The 21,334-nt window shown below is 33.8% G+C and overlaps 2 protein-coding genes across 2 annotated transcripts; one reads left to right on the top strand and one right to left on the bottom strand.

Moving 5' to 3' along the window:
- Positions 1–2,166: 2,166 nt before the first annotated feature.
- LOC128158644 (MAM and LDL-receptor class A domain-containing protein 1-like) lies at positions 2,167–6,128 on the top strand. Its single transcript, XM_052821575.1, has 6 exons — positions 2,167–2,490; positions 3,333–3,387; positions 4,604–4,692; positions 4,832–4,958; positions 5,554–5,732; positions 5,861–6,128. The coding sequence occupies exons 1-6, from the start codon at positions 2,191–2,193 to the stop codon at positions 5,939–5,941; spliced, it is 831 nt and encodes a 276-aa protein (XP_052677535.1). The 5' UTR covers positions 2,167–2,190; the 3' UTR covers positions 5,942–6,128.
- Positions 6,129–11,850: 5,722 nt separating this feature from the next.
- Positions 11,851–14,981, bottom strand: LOC128158638 (uncharacterized). Its single transcript, XM_052821569.1, has 2 exons — positions 14,945–14,981; positions 11,851–13,874 (listed from the first exon to the last, which is right to left on the bottom strand). The coding sequence occupies exon 2, from the start codon at positions 13,872–13,874 to the stop codon at positions 12,144–12,146; it is 1,731 nt and encodes a 576-aa protein (XP_052677529.1). The 5' UTR covers positions 14,945–14,981; the 3' UTR covers positions 11,851–12,143.
- Between the last annotated feature and the right edge of the window lie 6,353 nt (positions 14,982–21,334).

Here is a 21,334-nt window from a genome sequence, read left to right on the forward strand (position 1 = left end):
CGTGATCGAAGTTATGGGTGAATTTTTCATTTTAAAAATTAATCTTGCGTAATACAAGTAAATGGTTATAAACATATGACATTAATATGACACATATACGTTCAGAAATGTTTTTGAAAGTTTAGAATTATTTTTTGTCGTGATTTTGGTCAATTTTAGAGATTTATTTAGAACTAAGGGGCATAACTCGCACGTTGTTTATATTAAAAACGCCATTTTACTGCAATGCATGATGGAGCCAAAGACTCCGTTTTGGGAGTTAACTCCGTTTTGGGAGTCCCGTCTAGACTGTTTAAAGAAGCTCAAAATTTAAACTTGAACATACTTAAGTAATTAAAAAGTGTCATGGTTTGACAATTGAAGAGAACAGAAATTCAGTTTGAAGAAGATAAATAAAAAATTGTTGTAAAATATACCTTCTTTAGATTGATAGGTACACATTTACAAATTATAGTTTAAAAATGCTTTAAAGGAAAAAAAATGTTTTTGAGACTCATATTACAATGTGCGATAATTATGAGAATCGGATGTATTGTATAAGATAAAAATATAGTAGTTAATATAATGTGCTCGTACTAATATATTTTAAGACGCTGTTGCTCACGTAAGACACGTGGCCAAGGGGCCTTTGCTTTCAAATCATACATATTAGACATAAACATTTTCAAATAGAAGTTTCAAATTCATTCTTTTATTTACCTTTCATGTTAATAACATACAATTATGATTATGGCAGATAATCGACTTTTACGTATTATACAATAAAGTAAATGCAATTGTATAATACAATTTTTGCTACGACATTTGAGCATGGTAAAGAATGATAACTCTTTGATGATTTATCTCCTTACAAGAAATGTTGTTAAATAAACAGGAGAGCCAAAGTTATACTGAGTTACAGATTGGTACAGGTGGTAAAAGCAAAATCAGAGATATTATAAAATATATTTATAAAAAGGCCATGCACTATTTTTTTGTGGAAATTATTAAGCACAATGTACTAATGTTGTATAAAAGGCATGCTTCGTTCACATGATTGGCCACGAAATATTTTTGCGCAATATGTGTACCGTCAGCAAAAATGTTAAGTGAAACAAGTGGAAACTTTTATATTTATTTTCCAATAATGTGCGCGTTAAAAGCACGTAGTGCATTGCCGTGGTTTATGTAGAGTTGTACTCATTGATTGACAATTAAATTTTAACGAGAAAATTGAATGATATAACATGTCATTAACCTCATACAAAGAGTAGTTTGATGACGATATGGTGATCAATTAGAAGTTTCACTAAAGGCAATTGATTTTTACAGTAATTTTAATATAGTCTCAGTTATGGTAATAATCTCTTATTAATGTTATAATACTCACATACTGATATGAGATTTAAGAATATGGTCAAGAAAAGAGATGATTTTAGAAACCAATGCATTTTTTTTATATCGTAGTTAAAGGACACACGAGACGTTCCTTAATTTCATATAATTTTCATTCATTTTTATTCCTTAATCTTAACATTTAAACCTGTTAATTCTCAAGGTTTCAAGGTGCATTACCGGGCTCTTTCCGGAGCTAGAATATTTCGAATTTTCCTTGAAATAGCATGCAAAATGCATTTAAATGTTTATAAATACTGTCGTACTATACATTTTCAATTGTACAACTTGAATTTAAAAAAGAATCATATAAGATAAAAATATAATTATGAAATTACAAAGTGGAAATCTTCACATTTTGAAGATAGGAAAAAATAGAGAAAATGGAAGGTAGGTCGCGTCTGACCTTAATCTTGAATAAATCAGTCCATAACGAATAAAGTGTATTAAATATTGTATGTATTTTTCTTTTGGCTGCTGTCACAGTGTTGTAAAAGGCTTTCATCCCGTAACTTTTTTTAAGGTCAATGCAATAGAGAATTAAACAAAAATTATAAAGTCCTGATTACATTTCCTGGTTTCAGTAATCGAGCTCTTTTGTTACATTGATTCCAAGATTGGAATTTGACCATGGCGTCATCCGAACATGGTGGAATGTGTATCAAATACTCAGATCTATCGTGTAGAGGGAAGATACCTAGCGTCATATTTCGAATAGATTTCATAGTCGTCATCATCAACTTGTAAATTATTTATCAAAGTATACGTGCCTTAAATTCTCGATACAAAAATATCTTAAAACGTTCAGTTACCTGCATGTTCACCATGGCACAGAAAGTTATTATTTTGTTGTTATTCTCTATATTTTACGGAACAGAACATTGTGAGAATTTCCGGTATACGAAAGATGTTGCTGTGCCAAACGCAATTCAAATCATATCCAATGTATCTACGGAGTTTCTAAACTATCTCAGCGTTGCGTGCATCACTAACTGTATGTCTAACATTGAGTGTAACGCCATAGACGTCTGCGGGACCTATTGTCGTCTAATTCGAGGCTGGGACTCCTTGTACACCGAACAGGACGTGTCAACGACCTGTCAACGATTTCAGATCGTAAGGATATTTTATTTATTAACCGGGATTGGGGAGGGGGGAGGGCTTATGTCGTTTATACTATTAGATGTATAGGTGTATGGCATATTCTATTTAGAGAAGAGAAGAGGTCGGTCGTTCATGGAGAATAGATGGCTTTTGTATTTGTACTACTACTAGGTTCTTTGAGAAAATAACATGTATTATTGTTTTTTTTTCTTTTACTCTTTTTTATTTCAACCGTAATATCTGGTCTGATTTCTGACTTATCAACATTTCAAAAGTATATTCGATTTAAGGTCCATAATATCAAGTTGTAAGGAAACTAAATGAGCGTACCCCCCCCCCTTTTTTTTTTTTACAATAGTTGTTATTGTTATAACTTGTATAAAAACAGGAATCAAAAGTTACAATCTAAAAAGGACTTTATTTTTTGCGGAACAAAGGCCTAAATAAACAAGAAAAAATAGTTCTTGTAATTAAGGATAACTGAAGATTTTTTAACGTGATTCTCATTAAGAAAAAAAAAACACAACAACAATGCATTGTATTTAGCTAAAGATAACTTATATATAGAGACTTACTTTTCATAGCGTATTTAGAATACGATTTTTCAAACAATTACAAATTTTATTATTTTCAATAGTTCAATCTATTAAAAAATAAGTGGGAAGAATGACAAACCCGGATTTTTCAAATTTATTCAATTATCAATACATTAGCTTTTCTATTTATTAAATCTTCAGATTAGAAATTATATAACAATATTGGAAACAGGAAAATGATCAAAATACCTTAGCAGTTTAAGAAAATGAGAAGCAAATGTGCTCGAACCTGGAAAATAAATGTTTGTTCTGCTATAGGAATGTGCAGCGGGGCAGTTTTACGACCGTGCATTGGAGAGATGCGTTGCTCACGGTATGTAGCATATTTACTTTTATCACATGTTTAGCTCAATATACGATGGATTTTTGATGTAACACTGTGATGATGATGTGATGATGATACATGTGTATTTCTGTTACAATCACGTTAGGAGTTTTGCATGTTTGTAACCAACAATCTGATTGGCTAATACATCTAATGATTAAATAGTGGTTTATAAAACAACTGTTCCAACCCATTTTATGTACATTCATGTACAAGTATAACTTCGGTAGCCATTGACTTCATATTTTATAAATAATTTAATTTTTTTCTATCAGTTGTGGTCATTAGACCTTTAAAATAAGTTAAGATTTTATATGTTAGTCAAAATAACTTTGAATACTTTTTGTTGGTTTTATCACACTTTTTCATTTAGATAACCGTGTGGCACGCACTATAAAAATATTAAAAAATGCTTAAAAACGATAGAACGCACCATATCTCAAAATTTTGATCATTGACAACATATAAATTTAATGCCAGCAGAGTAAGGTGAATATGATTAGTTAAATACTATAAACGATTTAGTATTATCATCATTCAGTATTTTTTTTAGATCAAAAATGGGTAGATATTTGAAAACTGATAGAGGGAATTCGGACAGGAATATTTATAAAAATTGTGAATGAAAACTTGATGCTTTGTATCTATTTCGCGTCACTATCATTCATAAACTGAATTTAAAAAAAAAAAATGTTGTAATTTGTATTATTTTCACAATTAAGAAAATCTAAATCATAGTGTAAAATTTTTAGGGATTTTACTGAACTTTTCAACAACAAAAATGGCCATTAAATCCAAAAATAGGTCATTAACATACTTTTTTGATAGTGAAAAATAGCACTACCATGATAGGTCTATAACACACAATATATATATATATATTTTTTTTCAGATTAAACGTATACCTTGAATTATTTCCCGATAAAATAGTTATTAACACATTAAACATGATTAGAACATGTGATTAAAATAATCTCTCGTGGTTTGTGATTTCTATTTGCAACGAATTCGAACGTGATCGTTTTCGTAAAAATGCAAAAAAAAAAACAAAAAAAAAAAAAACAAGACCATAATTGCTAAATTTACCAGACATGCAGCATATGTCGTATTCAAAAGTCGACAATATTTACCCCCGTCTAAATCTTATTACTTATCATTTTTACAACACACTCAAATCTAATGTTACACAATTTCTGTAATGAAGATTACTGTGACTTTGAGGCTGACCCCGAGGTGTCTTGTTTTCTGACGGAGGATCTAGCAGATGATGATGGTGACTGGATACGAAACACGGTAAACATTATAAAAACATGTTTTAGAGTTGCAACTCTTTTTGTACATGGCACTGTAACCTTTCAACTGAGAATTTTTAGTCAACAAATTGTTTTGTTGGGAGGAAATACATTTTAATTCATAAATATGACTTTTACAGGGCCCGACAAACACTGGCACTACCGGACCAAATGCAGCCAGATTTGGTAGTTTCTACAAATACATGGACTCTGCCCCAATGAAGCGTAACGAAGTGGTAACAATGATTAGTTCCAAAGTCTTTACAGGTTTGTTCTCTGCATGCAAAGAAAAAGGGGGGGGGGTCAAATATGTGTTTCTTGTATGACTTTATTACGTGAAAATTTTTCTTTTAATATTGATCCTTCTCTAGGTGTTCAAGGATTGTAATTTTCATAATTACTTTCTGTGTTCAACGTTCTATTGACTTGTTCGATCACAATTATGAAATAGAATCATATATATGCGTCATGTTTTATTTATAAGTACATGTAAAAGTTTCAAACAAACTTTGTAATTAAAACTCCTTATATTGCATTGCAACGAACAACACCGTTTATTTTCATTTGTTTTATAATCCAAGGTTTATACTAGATATTAGTATTTTGATAAATTACTAATTCAGTTTGTACTATTATAATGTACATGTAATTCATTCCTTCAAACCCAAATTAAAACATATTTTATCGACAATAAATCAATGTAGTATTAAGAAGTTTGCTGAAGGTTTCGATCGATCGATAAACTTGTGTCGTACAAATGGATCTTGTATATTTTAGTTTCAATAGAGCTGTGAATCACAATTAGTTTTCTCAACAAATAGAGAACATATTCTTGAGATGTACAGTTGAAAATATCTTGCAGCACGATCATATTGCCTGACATTCTATTATCACATGTCCGGGAGTCAAATGGGGGATTTGACGGTGTCCACACAGAACGGAACTCAGTCAGCGGTAACCAAGTGGACGAGGAGCGGAAACCAGGGCGACGTCTGGATACAAGTTCCCGGAATTGATCTCAAACTCGATTCTCAAACTAAGGTACAGAGAGAGAGAGAGAGAGAGAGAGAGAGAGAGAGAGAGAGAGAGAGAGAGCGCTATTTCGTGTTTCTGAATTTCCTCCGATATGAGACTAATTTTTTTAGGCGCTATGTACTTTTGGATTTCAGATTTTGATCACGGCTAAGAGAGATGGAAATGCGGCCGACATTGCGGTAGATCTGTTTGAGCTGTGGCCATATCCCTGTTAACAGAGGCACATTGACTGAATATCGTTAAATTTGTACATGAAAATGGTCCCCAAGACTTTCAAAGTTGTTATTTGTTGTGGCTGTTGTTGTTGTTGAAGTATATTGTCTGTTGGAGTTGATGCATGTTCATGTAGGTTCTGATAAGCAAAGGTAACCCAAATTAAACATTATGGTAAACGTATCAATTATCTTTTAGTCGTTTGTTCAGTATTTTGACGAATATATTACCGAGCGAAGCGAGCTCTACCGGCAAGGCGTGTATAAATAGAAAAAATTCGGACTACATGTAGTTGCACATTGATTCAAAGGATTTTATTGGCGTCAGTAACTCAGACCAGTAATACCTTTTTTTTATCGGACCAGCAGTTCCCTGTAAATATGATTTCCCATTTCACACTCTCACGAGAACAAGATTATCTTAAAGATAAAAATAATTAAAGACTATATGGACTATGTACATGCATTGTAAGTATAAACTGCTGACACAACGTAGTTCCATTACATAAGACTGACGGAGTTATCGTCCTTTCGAGTGACGTCACAATCGATTTCGAAAGATTTTTTTGGGCGTCAGTAAATTTCGACCCACAATGCAGTTCCAAAAATACCGTTTTAGCCTAGTCTCGTTCAACCAGACGCTAGGCTGTCTCTGTAAAACTCCGACGTCTAGTTGAACGAGACTATTTTTAGCCTGTTTCCCTGGCCTACCCATAATGCTACTGTTGCGGAGCATTATGGATAGGCCAGGGAAACAGGCTAAAACACACGACCCTTGACCGACTTGAACTTTGACGTTACAATAAGGGAAAATTACTCTAACTAGTTATTGTAAATCTGCTGAAATTAAATACCAAAATCTTCTCAAAATCTTGCAGAGCTAACGAATGGAAATTTAATTTCATCTGTTCAAAACTAGCATCATTCATGCGCCGTGAATTGCAAGTTTTTCGTAAGTATGCACTGTACATAATATATTGCCATGTACATATGTAATTCAAACCCATATTTTTTTTTCCTAGAGCTATGTACAGCTATATATGCACCGAATGTATGTATTGTCACAACTATACGACAAATGCCCCAACTCCGACAGTCAGCGAACCAGCGGTAAGCTGCATCCACCAATAAGAAAGTTTGTGGTTAAGGTGCGGGTATTGTTTATGCATGGCGTAGCTAATAGAATTGAAAGCGACCCAATCGAAAAAACCTTACCAAATTCGATCGGATAATAAACGGAACGCGCAGATTTCACTCCTGTCAGTTTGTACAGAGCTATGAATATACAATTAATGTTCGTAATACTAAAGGGAATCATAGGTACTAAGTCTTGATGGATTTAAATACCCGCAACGTTATTTGTTACAAGATAAACGAAGGATAGGATTCACGCACGATAGGATAGGATTAACGCACGATAGAACAGTATACACAGACGATAAAATAGGATTGTTAAACGATAGGAAAGAATACACGATGTTCATGATAAACGTATAATCGCTTTAAACGATCTTCCCGAATAAACTGATAATGGCAGAATTTGAGAAAGAACACGTACAATTACAGATTTACGTGGAATTTCTTTTCAGTAACAATTGCCGAGTTGTTAACCATTGTTGCATCATTTATAAAATGTATAAAAATGACCAGTTAATTTTTTAAACTAAAATTATGAGCTTAAATAACCAATAAATTGTCTGTATTGTTAACATTGTTTATAATTACCGAACACCCTAGCTGATCACTGCGAATATTTCAGCCTGAGTTCAAATCACACGAACAATAGCGGGTTCAATTATAAAAATCCAACTCTTGTTTAAAGAAAATATAAAATCTATCATGAAAGTTTAATACATTCCTTCTGTATAAGATAATGATGCATTAAAAATGAATTATATTACATAGAAATCAAATAAATATTTACGCAGATACATATTCCACGTACGATTTTTTAACAATCTTTTCATTACCACTCACCCTGGCCGATTGCCAAGAACATTTCAGCCCGAAACAAATATCACACGAACAATAACAGGTTCAATTAAAATTCAACTCAGTTTGAATTATATATAAATTATATCATAAATACGTTTGTTATCGTGAAAATATGATGCATATAAAAACAAATTATACTGCATAAAAGTTAATGTTTACGCAGGTATAAAAATGAACGATAAACCTGATAGGATTAACGCACGATAGGATAGGATTAACGCACGATAGAACAGTATACACGCACGATACGATAGGATAGGATTGTAAAAAATAAGGTTGCGGGGACTGTAATGTAAGGAAGTAATATATGAAATGGGAAAATACTGATTTTTTTTATTTTTTCATTTTTTTATCTATTATTTTTATTTTTTTTTTTTATTTTTTTTTGGTATTTTACGATTAAACCAAAATAAGTTTAACCATCTTATTCGCCTATTTTAATTAGAATTTAAACGTCTTTATAATACATGTACATTACTTGCATGATAGTAAGGGAGGTAAGGAGATTCGCATATCTCCAGAAATTGTTTGATATGCCGAAGGAGAAGTAGTAATATGGAAAACATCGCCAGGTCTTATTGTTTATCAACTCTCGTAAAGCTACATAAATTATCCTGAATGTTTACCGGTTTCTTTCTATGTTAGTTTTTTTTTTTTCAATTTGCAGTAACACGTAATACATGTTATACTTTTTTTAATTTTAAAAACTATTAAAGGTTTGATATAAATCGATTTAGAAATAATCTTTTGGTTACCTAATAAGCTCGTCCTCGGAATTTTTCATACGATTGAGAATTCACGTGGTTTCCAAAATGGTGAGATGCACGTGTGAGGTGAAATGAAAAATATGACGACAACAGGGAAATTAGAAGTTGGATTGCCCTGACACGTGATTGTCTAGAACAAATAAAATATTTACTCTGAAGCTTTATATGAAAAGAAACTGCTATTAATGTGTGAGTTTTGTAGACTAAATTGATTAAAAAATGATTAACAAATGATTAGGAAATTTTTTTTTAATTGTGCTAAGTTTATACATAGTTGGGCTAAGTTGTTGATTCTTTTACAAAAAAACAACTTATTGTTGTGTCTTACCATAATAAACGTTTTTCTCTTTTTTACATTATGCCATGTTTGTAAGATATATCGATTTTGGATTTGGATTTTAAGAGCACTTTGATAAAAGATGAAGAAAAAATTATACAATGAAGTACATGTATATACATTTTCCTGAATATGAATACCTGGCTCATTCGATCTTTAAGCTACCAACAGTTCTAAATAATATTTTTCAATATACATGTGTATTAATATACATATGTAACTATCCCCGGTCTTCAGTCACGTTCGATAACTCGAGGTTATTCGGATTTTTCTTTATATGTACCATGAATCTGCCTTTTATATAAATAATGTTTAATTAGTCTTCTATAAGTCTGCCCCAATATTTTTATGCATCACATTTGGCGGATATTTAATTGAAATACACATACTTGTAGAAGATGTTCAATCGAAATCGATGGAAAGGAAAAATTATAATTTTTCACTCGGAAATATTCACAGGAACGAAAACAGACTTCTAACGGAGATTTATAATGGGGAATTACATCTTTTCTCCATTTGGAGGTCACTCGTAATATCTCGCACAGTTTTTCAAGGTTATCATCCGGGTCTGCTGCGATACAAAATCCTCGTGGACCTCAAATTTGTTAGCTGTAGAAATGACACCAATGAACCTTCGTCATATTCTTTTAGATTTTTAAATCTTCAAAATAAGTCTGTAGCTGCGCAGTTCGACAGCTGTTCTGACTGATTAAAACGACATTGTCCTGTTCTTGTATGCATACTTTTCAAACAAAATGTTATGTCGGACTGCACTTTTATTGCTTTTATGTCTTTTAGCAACATTGTTTGCCAGTTTCGGGCAGAAAAAACCAGTTCAAGAAATCTTTACATTCGTATCCTCAAATAGACAAGATATTTGCTAACCCCCGTTAAATAGAGTATATTTTGAGAAGAAAGAGGAATTCGTCCTCGTTTTCGTTTATGTTGGAGAATTTGCAAGTGTGGTCAGATATAGAATGAATCAACAAACTATTGGTATCTCTCCGCAGCGATAGTAATGTAGAGCTTACACTCCACTACATTATAATTCATGTAAACTCGGGTATCATTTGAGAATTGAGTTAAAATGATTGTACATTTGTACATTAAACTCTAAAAGTTTTTGTGATCAACAAGGACCTTGCCAGTACACGCAGAGACCCGTCATCTTGTTGGAGTCCTCATTTGTTACGGAGGCGTTTCACGCAGCTATACATTAAACAAAAATGAATGTGTAAATAAATAAATTGATGTTTTGCACGCGTGTGGTAGAACTTTAGTAGACTAAGTTGCCAAATCAATATATGCTGATTTTAACTCAATGAGATATTTGAAAATAGACTCGAGAACACATGTAAATGTACCTACATACATGTACATATAATACAATAACATTTCTGATTGACGTTGGAAGCAAATAAAAAGCTGGGGGTGTCTTATCGGCGTAAACCCTGTAACGTTTTAGTACACAAGCTCCCTCATCAGTGATGATCGAAAAGAACTGATGTAAATCGCACGCGAGTTACCAACGGTAGTAGGGCGGAAGTAATAACTTGTCCAAAATCTTGAATAGCAAAAAAAAAAAAAAAAAAAATGAAATAAAATAAAATAAATAAATAAATTTAAAAAGGAAACCCATTCTCGCCATTCCTAACTCCTAATCCGTGTGTGTGTGTGTGTGTGGGGGGGGGGGGGGGTGAGGGTAACCACGGTTATTTAAGGCTAATTATCCGATTTTTTTTTAAAATATTGAGTTTTAAACCAGGGATGTATCCCGGATTTGAAGTTAAAGAGGGCACTAGTTATAAACAGGAGGCCCAAGAGCCTTAAGGGGGCCCCTCGCTAGTCCATGGCAAAGCCCATGGAAGCCCCTGCATTTTGAAGATTAAGTATACTATGGTAAAAACAGAATGACGTATTTAAAGTCACACTGTTGTGATAGTGATATTTCCTCTCGCAATCTGTTTTTCTCAGCAATCTTAAGAAAATTACTAGCAGGGGGCGGATCCAGGATTTGAAGTTGGGGGGGGGGGGGGCTCCAGTTCTAGGCAAAGGGTCTGAGAAACCCTGACGGGGGCCCAGGGGACGATTTTTAATTTTTAAACCTTTGTAAATATAAGACCTGCAAAATCCGAGCAAAGACATCCGCCATGCAGAAATATAAGGAACATTCCTGTTTACTTTTTGTCTTATGAGTGTCTGTAAATTAATCAGTTTCAAAAAAAATCAAGTTCAATGGGACGATGTTTATGAAGTTGAAACAAAGATAACCATGCCAGCTTGTATATATTATAATAAACATGGAAGGGTCGTTTTAAACCCTACCTAATATAACAAATTACTTAAAGCCGAATGACTGGTCACATTTAAACCTAAGAAGGGGGTAGTTAAAATGGGCTTTCTATGTACGTTACACACGGGACTATTTTTATTTTATACTCACTGTTGAAATCAGTTTAATGCAGAGAAATCCCATGAGTTTCCAAAAAGTTCATATCTAAGACTCGCAAGTTGTACATTTTGTTTGATCGAAGGAGTATAATTTAACTTTATTTTGACAATTTTTGAGGGGGAGCACGCCGGGAACATCCCCTCTCAGACTCCACCACTGATTCGATTAGGACAGATAAAAAGGAAGAATATGTTATTGTTCTAGCGTTCATGATCAGTGCGTATGAATGATAATTAATGGATTAATATTTGCTTTTGAATGCCACTGTTTAAAATATTATTTGAAAAATGTTCTCAATAATTTTAAAAATCATTGTTCGATATAACATATTTTAAAAATCATATGTAAAGCAAGTCTTTTTTGATAGCTTTTCATTGTCAAGATTTGATCAGGTATATAATTTTCAATAGCTATAAAAAAAACGTCAATACATGTATATTTATTTGTTAATTCATCAGCAATGAAAATATTAATTCATTACAGTAATTAAAAACAAATACATATACGAATAAACATGGTTACATAAATGATGTACATGTACTTCAATGTACACTGTAGATACCAGTAACTGTACACTATCACAGTGTTATTGTTACATTGTCTCACAACATACACACAGAACCTAGTTGTTGTATGGACATACATGTATAATGTTCACTGTAGATACTTGTACACTGTCACTGTGTTGGTCTCATACTGTCCCACCCAGAGATTGTTCTCATCATCCACACACACACTATAGGGATACTTTAGCCCTTGTTGTTCTGTGAGTAGTAGAGACAGGAATTGACCGTCCTGATCCAGGAGATGAACTGTGTCACTGTAAGTATCACACACCAGGATGTGACCGAGTACATCAGTACATATTCCATAGGGTCTAAACCATGACCCTTGACCTGTGTAGGAGAACCTGTGTTGTCCTGATTTATCCACCACAACTACACCACTGTAATGATCTGATACACAGACATCACCATTGATGTTTTCTGTGATGTAGTGTGGTGTACCATACAGTGTCTGTCCTTTGTTGTCTCTCTGTATGTTCTGTATTTCTGACCCTGTCTTGTTGTACCTGGTGACTTTAGAGGGCTTTCCATCCTTTATCATCCCCACCAGTATGTCACCGTTGATGTGGGAGGAGTGTATACTGAGTGATTCCCAGTCTCCTGTTTTAATGAATTCAGTGATTGAAATATCCGGGGTTATCCTATTGATGACTTTGTTGACTTTGTCTGTATAGATCAGATCCTCGTCATGTGTGACTGTGTGGTAGCCTTCATCTCTACCACTGGTTTGTATCTTCTGTAGCTGATACCCCTTTAGATCTGTTTGGACAAGGTTACCTATATAATCACTGACCCAGAGTCTGCCTGATTTACCCAGTGATATATGATATACACTGCAAACACCTGGTACTGTGTACTCCCTGACCTTGGTGACAGACGAAGACAGAGACAGTGTTTGTTTCACGTCAGATTTCTCTCTGTCTTGTTTCCTCTGTTTCCCTGTAGGTTTCAACTGTGTAGAGGCAGTCTCCATGGGCTTTATTTTTCTGTTTTCTGCTTTTGTGTTAGGAACAGTTATTTTACCCAGTAGTTTGGCGACATCTTCCTTGCTGTGTTGACCAGCAGTAAATACGGGTGGGACTGGTTTGGATGTCTCTGGCACACGTCGAATTTTAAGGCTTTTTGATTTGAGAGATGATGTTAAATTTTCTATTTTTGAGGGAGATAGGTAACCATAATATGTTTGGATTAAATCATTAAGATAGTTGATGTAATCATCTATTTCTTGGTTTTGGCTGTTTAATGTTTGTAATAATGACTGTTCTATTTTGTTAACTTGTTCTATATTATCTGATGTGACTGTGTCTACCATTCTTTTCAAATACTCAGCTTCAGCCTTCATTGCTGTTCTTATATCTTCCATGATCTTCTTTATTTCTGTGACATCTCCAGCAATTTCTATTTTCACTTCTTGAGAAACTGGCTCAAAATAATTTCGAATTTTGTCAATTTCCTCTTGATATTGGGATACCTTTTCAGCAAAGACAATTTCTAGATCAGTAAATACGTGGCCGCGGTGTTCTTTTGTGGCTGTGCATTTAGAACAAATGGGAATCTGGCATTCCTCACAGATAAGTTCTATGTCTTTTGTGGGGTGGCTCTTGCATTTCTCTACAGGAATTCGACGTTTGCGTTGTTTATAATGGACCACTTCATGATTCCTGGTTTTCTTATTTTTTTGATGTTCATCTCTGCATTGTTCACACATTTGTTGGTGGCAGTCATTGCAGTAAAACTGACAGTTCTTCTCACAGTCTTCAGTGCCACACACCAAATAATGCTGGGCGTCGGGTGGTGCATGGGATTCAGATAATGCCATCTGAAATGGTAAAAGTGTCTGTAACTTATGAGAGGCTACATGTATTTCATTAATTGTATTTGTTATCAAAAATCATTAAAAACTCTGAATTTAAGACCAATCCACCCCCTCCCCCTACACACATACAGGTACTCAAATTGATATGTTTGTATTGAGTAATATTTACATTCTCAACTGTCTTTGTCTGTGATAACATTACGAATCAATGATGAACCCTAAAACCCAATATCTTTATAAAACATGAGTGGCACTAAATGGGCGTGTCTTATAGCATAACCGAAAAACGGTATTGGCTGCTCCGCGTAGTATTACATAGTATGTGCTACATAAAAAATAGTGGTTTTAAAAATAAAGTTGTTTTAAAGTGTACAAATTGGAAATAATATAAATATAAGTATTGAATAAGAAATCATTCTTTGAATATTATGAATTGATAATTTTGGTCGGAGCGTGATCAAATCTATCATAAACCCCTTCGGGCTTTATTGGATTTAAATACGCCCCGACCGAAATTATCACCTTATGATACTCAAAGAACGATTCCTTATTCCTTAATAATCTTCAGCAGATACATATAGGAATTACGACATTCCGATTTACACTGTAATGTCACACTTTGAAGTAGAGGCAATTTATTTGTCCATTCCGTATTATCAACTTATCTAGATCTTAGTTATGTACATGCCCGAATCCGGAATTTTTAGTGTACATGTCTTAATATTTATATAATAATGAGCAGAAAATATAATGCCGGTATATTATAAGGTAAATAGCTTCCCTTTACAAATCAATTATTTGTTTACATCAAAAACTGCCAGTTATAGTTGCTTTATTAACAAGTGCAAAACAAATCGAAAAATAAAATTGGATATCTGACCATGGCACTATATAACTATGAAAAAGGCCACTACTTTCGGTTTAGCCTAGTACAATGTAAACTGATAATATTACATACATATATAAAAATATTAATGTTGAACTACGCTAGGAAATATGTCAAGTTCTTTGCCGTCATGGGAAATATATGCTATGATTTTTCTATTGTATCAAACAAAATTATTATAACTTACTGTAAAGTCTGTAGCAAGGAAACCCGGTGACGCCTTCAGCTAGCTAGAGATCAGAGTGAGAAAATACGAGACTTCCTTGTTGAGCTAAAATTAGATTAAAACCTTTCTTGTCTACATTTTTTTATAGAGGGTTTTAATTCTTTGTGAAGAGCCAACCCGTATGGACGAGTGTAAAGAGAGGTTTCTTTTTTAATCAGCAGGCACGTAGTGGGGGGGGGGGGGGGCAGGAAAGATTTTTCTTAAATTTACATACAAAAATTGAATGAACATGGAGTCACCACCTCCAATTTTTTATGGGAGCATGTAAAAATTCAATTGAAAATAAGGATTCCGAAGTAAACAGAGAAATTGAAGTTATACATGTAGGTAACCCCCCACCCCCCACCCCACAGATTAGGATTTTTAGGATTTTGCTTGTGAAGATTATTTTTGGATGAGTCTGCCCCCCCCTCTACTTTCAAAAGAATCATCAGTAATTTATTTAATAATTAAAGCAATATTAGCTGTATTTTTAGAATTTTATTTTGCTGCAAAAACCTGCTGGTAAATATGATGAGTCTGCATGTAAATTAAACTCATATGATAAATTAGATTTGAAAAAATCATTAATCTTCGTCAGAAGAAAGATTTCTTCCTAAGGAATATATAGGAGATCAACTTTTGCACAGGATGACACATCTTTGCTAGCCAAGGGTTTACGATCCACTCTGCTAGAGGAGCAGAGTGGATCGTAAACCCTTGGCTAGGGAAGATGAGGATGACAATAATTCAATTTTGCTTCATTTAAGGCTTCTTTACGGCTTTTCCAATAAAAATATGGCAAACAGAACCATAAAACCATGATATTTTTGTAATTTTAGTAGAAAATAACAAAAATCAGCATGAAAATTGCAGCTCATATTGCTTTAAATATCCGTAAACCAAGTATAATTACTATTTATAAGAATACATAAAAATTAGATGTAATGCTATGAGAATGAATAAAATTATTGTTTTGTATATTGAAGTAAAATACCTTCTGTAAATATAACTAAAGGTACATGTACAATGTATTAGTATACTGGCGTCTCTGCAAATTGATAACATGTAATACCATATACATGTACACGTATACTAGCTGCACATTCACACATAATTAAGTGCGAAAACGTCTGAAAATACATTACTTACATGTATATATTTATGATTATAACTAAATGTCATTAAGAAAAGTGGCCGGTGAGAAAAGATCATTTATTAATTTAAACAGAGCGCAAGTTATGTAAAATTATATTGTGAATTATTAGATATGAACTATTACTCCAAATTTCGTAGCAGTGAGTGATAACCAATCGTTCAAACAAACAGGGCAAAAAGATCATGCTTTCGACAAATGCAACCTATAGCGCGCTTGTAGATCACCACATGGTCATATAAATAGACGTAAAATACAGTTAATCAAATGAACATCTCCACTACATACCGGTATTCAATTTCTTTATTTACCAATTAAGGGCCCTGAAGGGTCAACATTGGAGATTGTACATTCAACATCCAATGTACATAAAACATTCAATACACATATATAAGAGGGAAAGAGTTGGATGATTGAAAGAGCTATGACAGACATGAACATTTAATTAGTATATATAATTATGTATGTTTCTGTACACTCAATACAATGTCTTCTTTATATTTATGTTAAACACCATACATAAATATGTTAAAATACAAATATACATACAAATCTGAAATAGTTTATCATATGATTGAAAGGTTAAAAACCAATAGTTGACTAAGAATAACAAATTAAGGCAATGCATTTTGTAACAATATACCAAGAGAGTTTAATATATCTAATTCTTCACAGTTTAAAATCCAAAATAATTTTTGTTTATCTTGCAAACGAGTAAAATGTTTTGCTTTAGATGAAATTATATCAAATAGTTCCTCTTTTTTTTGTAAATTTGCTACATACTAGTAATTCCATAAACTAAGTTCATTTTATACAATACTTTTCTATTTGCCTAGTGGATATACAGTGTCTATGGAGTTTCATACACACCCCATCATACGGCTTTCCCGAACGTGTATAATAAGTGTATATGAAGTATTAATATCAAGTCGAATTGATATGCAACTTTGGAAAGAAAATATGATTTTCAAAAAGTGTTTTGGACAAAATTAACATAAACAATGGCATCTGGAAGTTTCAAACTCTTGATCTTTGGTTCATAAGATTAATACTTTTATCACTAATTAACAAAGCTTCTTTAAAAAAATGCTATCTTGGGACGAGGTGTCTCTTTTTAGACAAAAAGTCTTGATGGAATGAGATATCTTGATCACATTGGTCAAGCTAGTCACGTGACAGAGTAGCAGCAAGTAGCTCTACGGAAAAGTTAGGTTTGACATATCGTAGACATCTAAGGAATGTCAAACCAACTTTTTCCGGACTTGTTAAGTTACAGATTCACGGCTAAATCTACCATTATGACAAAGTGAATAAAATACAGAGTTTCTTGGGAAACATATACATTAAAGTGTACCACACCGTTCAAAAGCCTCAGGGAGTTTTTTTTTTGTGGCGGGCGGTTAATATTTATATTGGTCTCACATATATCAACATTGTCCATTCATTTTCTGTACAGACATCACAAGCGCTATTATGTGACGATAGCAACATTCTTATTATCAAAAAAAGCTCGTTTAGTAACGATCAAATTAAATCAGAATGAAATCATTTGAAAATATCTTGCAGCACGATCATATTGCTTGACATTCTACTATCACATGTTGGGGTCCAATATGGGGGATCTGAAAATTTTCACACAGAACGGAACTCAGTCAGCAGTAGAAAAATGGTCGACGTGGGGAAACCAGGGCGACGTCTAGATACAAGTCCCTGGAATCGACCTCAAACTAGATCCCCAAACTAAGGAATAAATTTGGAGTTCTCTGCGTACTAAAACTTGTGAATTAAATTCTTTATGAGGTGCTTGATCTTTTTTTTATTGGATTTCAGATTTTGATCACGGCAAGGCGAGATAACGGAGGTGCAGGCGAAATAGCGTTAGATCTGCGAGAGAGAGAGAGAGAGAGAGAGAGAGAGAGAGAGAGAGAGAGAGAGAGAGAGAGAGAGAGACTGAATGTTGGTGAGGAGAGAAAGTGAAATTAAAAAAGGATTTGTCTTCCAAATATAGCAAAGAATAATGATTTTATTTTTTAAAAATAAAATTATAAAATTATTGATTATCATCTGAAACCTGAGGTACAGTTGAATAGTTTATGAATAAGATATGAAGAAATTCAACTCTGAAACGTATTAAACAGCGACAGACTACATGAAGTCTCCAGTATCATAGGTGATCCAGGAATGGTGTGACAGGGTGCGTTACGTACTGCTTGACGTTCAACACTCATTGATTCATTTGCATTGACGAAACCGTATCTCAAGTGTGGCGTGAACTGAGCTATCTGGTTTTGGTTGACCTGATTGCCACACTTAATTGTTCACGTCAAACATTTATCTGACGAGTGCACGTATGTTGTGATTTGTACTAATGTCGCACGTAGCATCAAGAGGGACCGGGGGGAGGGGGCTGTCGTCCCCCCAGGAAATAAACAGTGAAATTAAAGTATAGCCCACCCAACCACCCCCCACCCCCCTCTCCGGACTAGGATTTTTAAGGATTTTGAAAGTAGCCTATTTTCCTTTTTCCTTTGTTATCTTATCAATATGTTTTGGTCTGCTGTCATGTTGTAAATTTTTACCGGGTGGCAGTAAATACAAAATTTACAACCACAGGGGCCAAGCCCGTTTTAACATTAACTTCAATGTAACCATAAATAAAGAAAGGGGTCGAACTCTGACCCAGATGAATAACTACCAGCTCGCTTCAAAAGCCTAATGAATCAATTAATTTTTAAAACACTCGCAATATGTATGTATTTTACAAAAAAGTAATGTTTGAGATACACTCATGCCGAATTTCAAGTTGACGGGTCTTAAGATAGCGGAGATATACGTCATTATTCTCTCGAAGTCGCCAGTTTATTTTTACTCGGACATTTACAGGTCCAGGGCTCACGATGGGATTATGCCTATGACAACAGCAGTATTGCAACAAGTCGAGAAATATTTGCACCAATCTTTTAAAATCTTACATCAAACGCAAGCTAATTACATACAAAAACTGCGATAAAATTCCTTAAATACTCTCCATACTGAACTTTTATTCTAAACCACATTGACTTCGGACAGGGCCAGCCATTTTGACGTCTACGAGAAAGACCGATTTTGATTGGACCACCAGGAATATTAACCAATGAAACTGAGTTTAACATTAGCTATCACAATGACCGGTCTGATCAGAAGTTGATGTATCTTCAGAATAAAAGTTTGGAGAGTATTTAAGGAATTTTATCGGAATTTAAGGATGTAAGTACTTGCGGGAAAAAAAGGAATCTATAGTATATCCTCTCAATATATAAGTCTTCTATCGGGGGCGGCTTTTTCTCGGCAATGTTCAGGATAAACAAAGAGAGGCCGCACTGAGACCGGCTGATAGGGAGAAATAATTAATGGAGAGACTGCATCGTCGGTCACTGAAGCGACAGACCAACAAAAAACTTGACCACTTACTGGAGCTGTTTGATATGCTGCAATAGTCTCACGTTTATATGTTAACTATTTTTCAATGTTAGAATAAATATGAGTAAGTTTTTAAATTGTTTATATTAAATTCTGTTTGTTTTATTTTTGGGTTTTTTAGGTGTGTGTGTGTGTGTTTATATAATTCCCTCTTTATAAGATTGAACGATTTTGGATTTTGAAGAGCACTTTGAAAAATATAGGTACTAAGTAAGTCATTTATAATATCTAATGACGTGTAACACTGTATATCGTTAACGGTTAGGTACTTGTATATATGCATTTACCTGAATATGAATACCTGGCTCATTCGACCTATAAGTTGCCAACAGTTATAAATAATATGTTTCAATACATTCATTTAACGATCCCTGATCCTCAGCCAAGATCGATAACTCGAGGTTATCCGGATTTTGCTATATTTGTACCATAAATCTACCTTTTATGTAAATAATTCGTATTTCTAGGGTTAATATTACGACCAGTTAGTCAATAAAAGCCTAAAATTGGTTAAGTGTATCCACTGAGCTCTATATAAACATGTACACTGTCGGTATACAAGTTCGAACCACCGATGCACGGTACGGCATTTTTATTTACTAGTATTTGATCTCAACTTGTTTATATTGATTCCACTGTGTCTATCCTGGGCAAATCAATCCCTTTACAAATAAATAAATTATGATTTACAAAAAAAGTACAATTTATGCATGGATATCATCATTTTCTTTTTATTAATACTTCATTTTATACAAAGTTTAAGGCTGAGGGTCGGGAAAACTGAATGGATGATCTTTTCATCCACTGAGAAATTTCTTCTGTATAAAAACAATTGGAAATGTGTTCTATCTATCATTGTAGACAAAAAATGCATAACTAGCTAACGCGATCACAGTAGAGAAAGTTTTAATGTTTAGAGTACATTTGAGAACTAAGAGGAAAAAGTCCTCGATTTCGTTCATGTTGGAGATTTTGCAAGTGGGCTCAGATATAGAATGAACCCACAATCTATGGGTATCTCAGAACCAGTGCGCGCGGAAAAAGAACGAGCTAATCCTACAGATTCATTAAGAACAAATTTTTTGGCAACATCCCATAATGCTCTCTCTCTCTCATTCTATCTCTCTCTCTCTCTCTCTGAAAAATTCGTTGATGTGAGTTTATTATCGTCAAAATACCACACAGTTGACAATGATGCAAAATACCTCGCTGCGCTCGCCCCAACGGCAGCACCGTAAAACATATTACTGTAGAACTTACTCTCAACTACATTATAACTCAAGCTTCATGTACAAGTAACTTTGGGTATCATTTGAGAATTGAGTTAAAATGATTGTACATTAAACTCATTTAGTTCTTATGATCAACAAGGACCTTGCCATTATACTTAGAGGGAAAACACCGTCATCTCAGTTGATACTGAGGCGTTTCACGCGGTTATACATAAAAAAATATGAATGTGTAGATAAAAATGATGTTTTGTACCTTTTGCACGGGTGTCACACAATTTTTTTCGACTTGTGCTGCCAAGTCAATATATGATATGTCTATATTGATTTTAACAAAACCAAATGATATATTTAAAAACACACTAAAGAACCAATTGGATTTTTACATGTACATTTACATGGGGGGGGGGGGGTTAACGGTGTAAACAGCGGTAACGTTTTAGTCTCCCTCAATGATAGAGAGAATTGATGTGAATTGCACGAGTAACCAACGATAGGATGGCAGAAGCACCAAATTGTCCGAAATCT

The sequence above is a fragment of the Crassostrea angulata genome, chromosome 8 (genome assembly GCF_025612915.1).
Source record: "Crassostrea angulata isolate pt1a10 chromosome 8, ASM2561291v2, whole genome shotgun sequence".
NCBI lineage: Eukaryota > Metazoa > Mollusca > Bivalvia > Ostreida > Ostreidae > Magallana > Magallana angulata.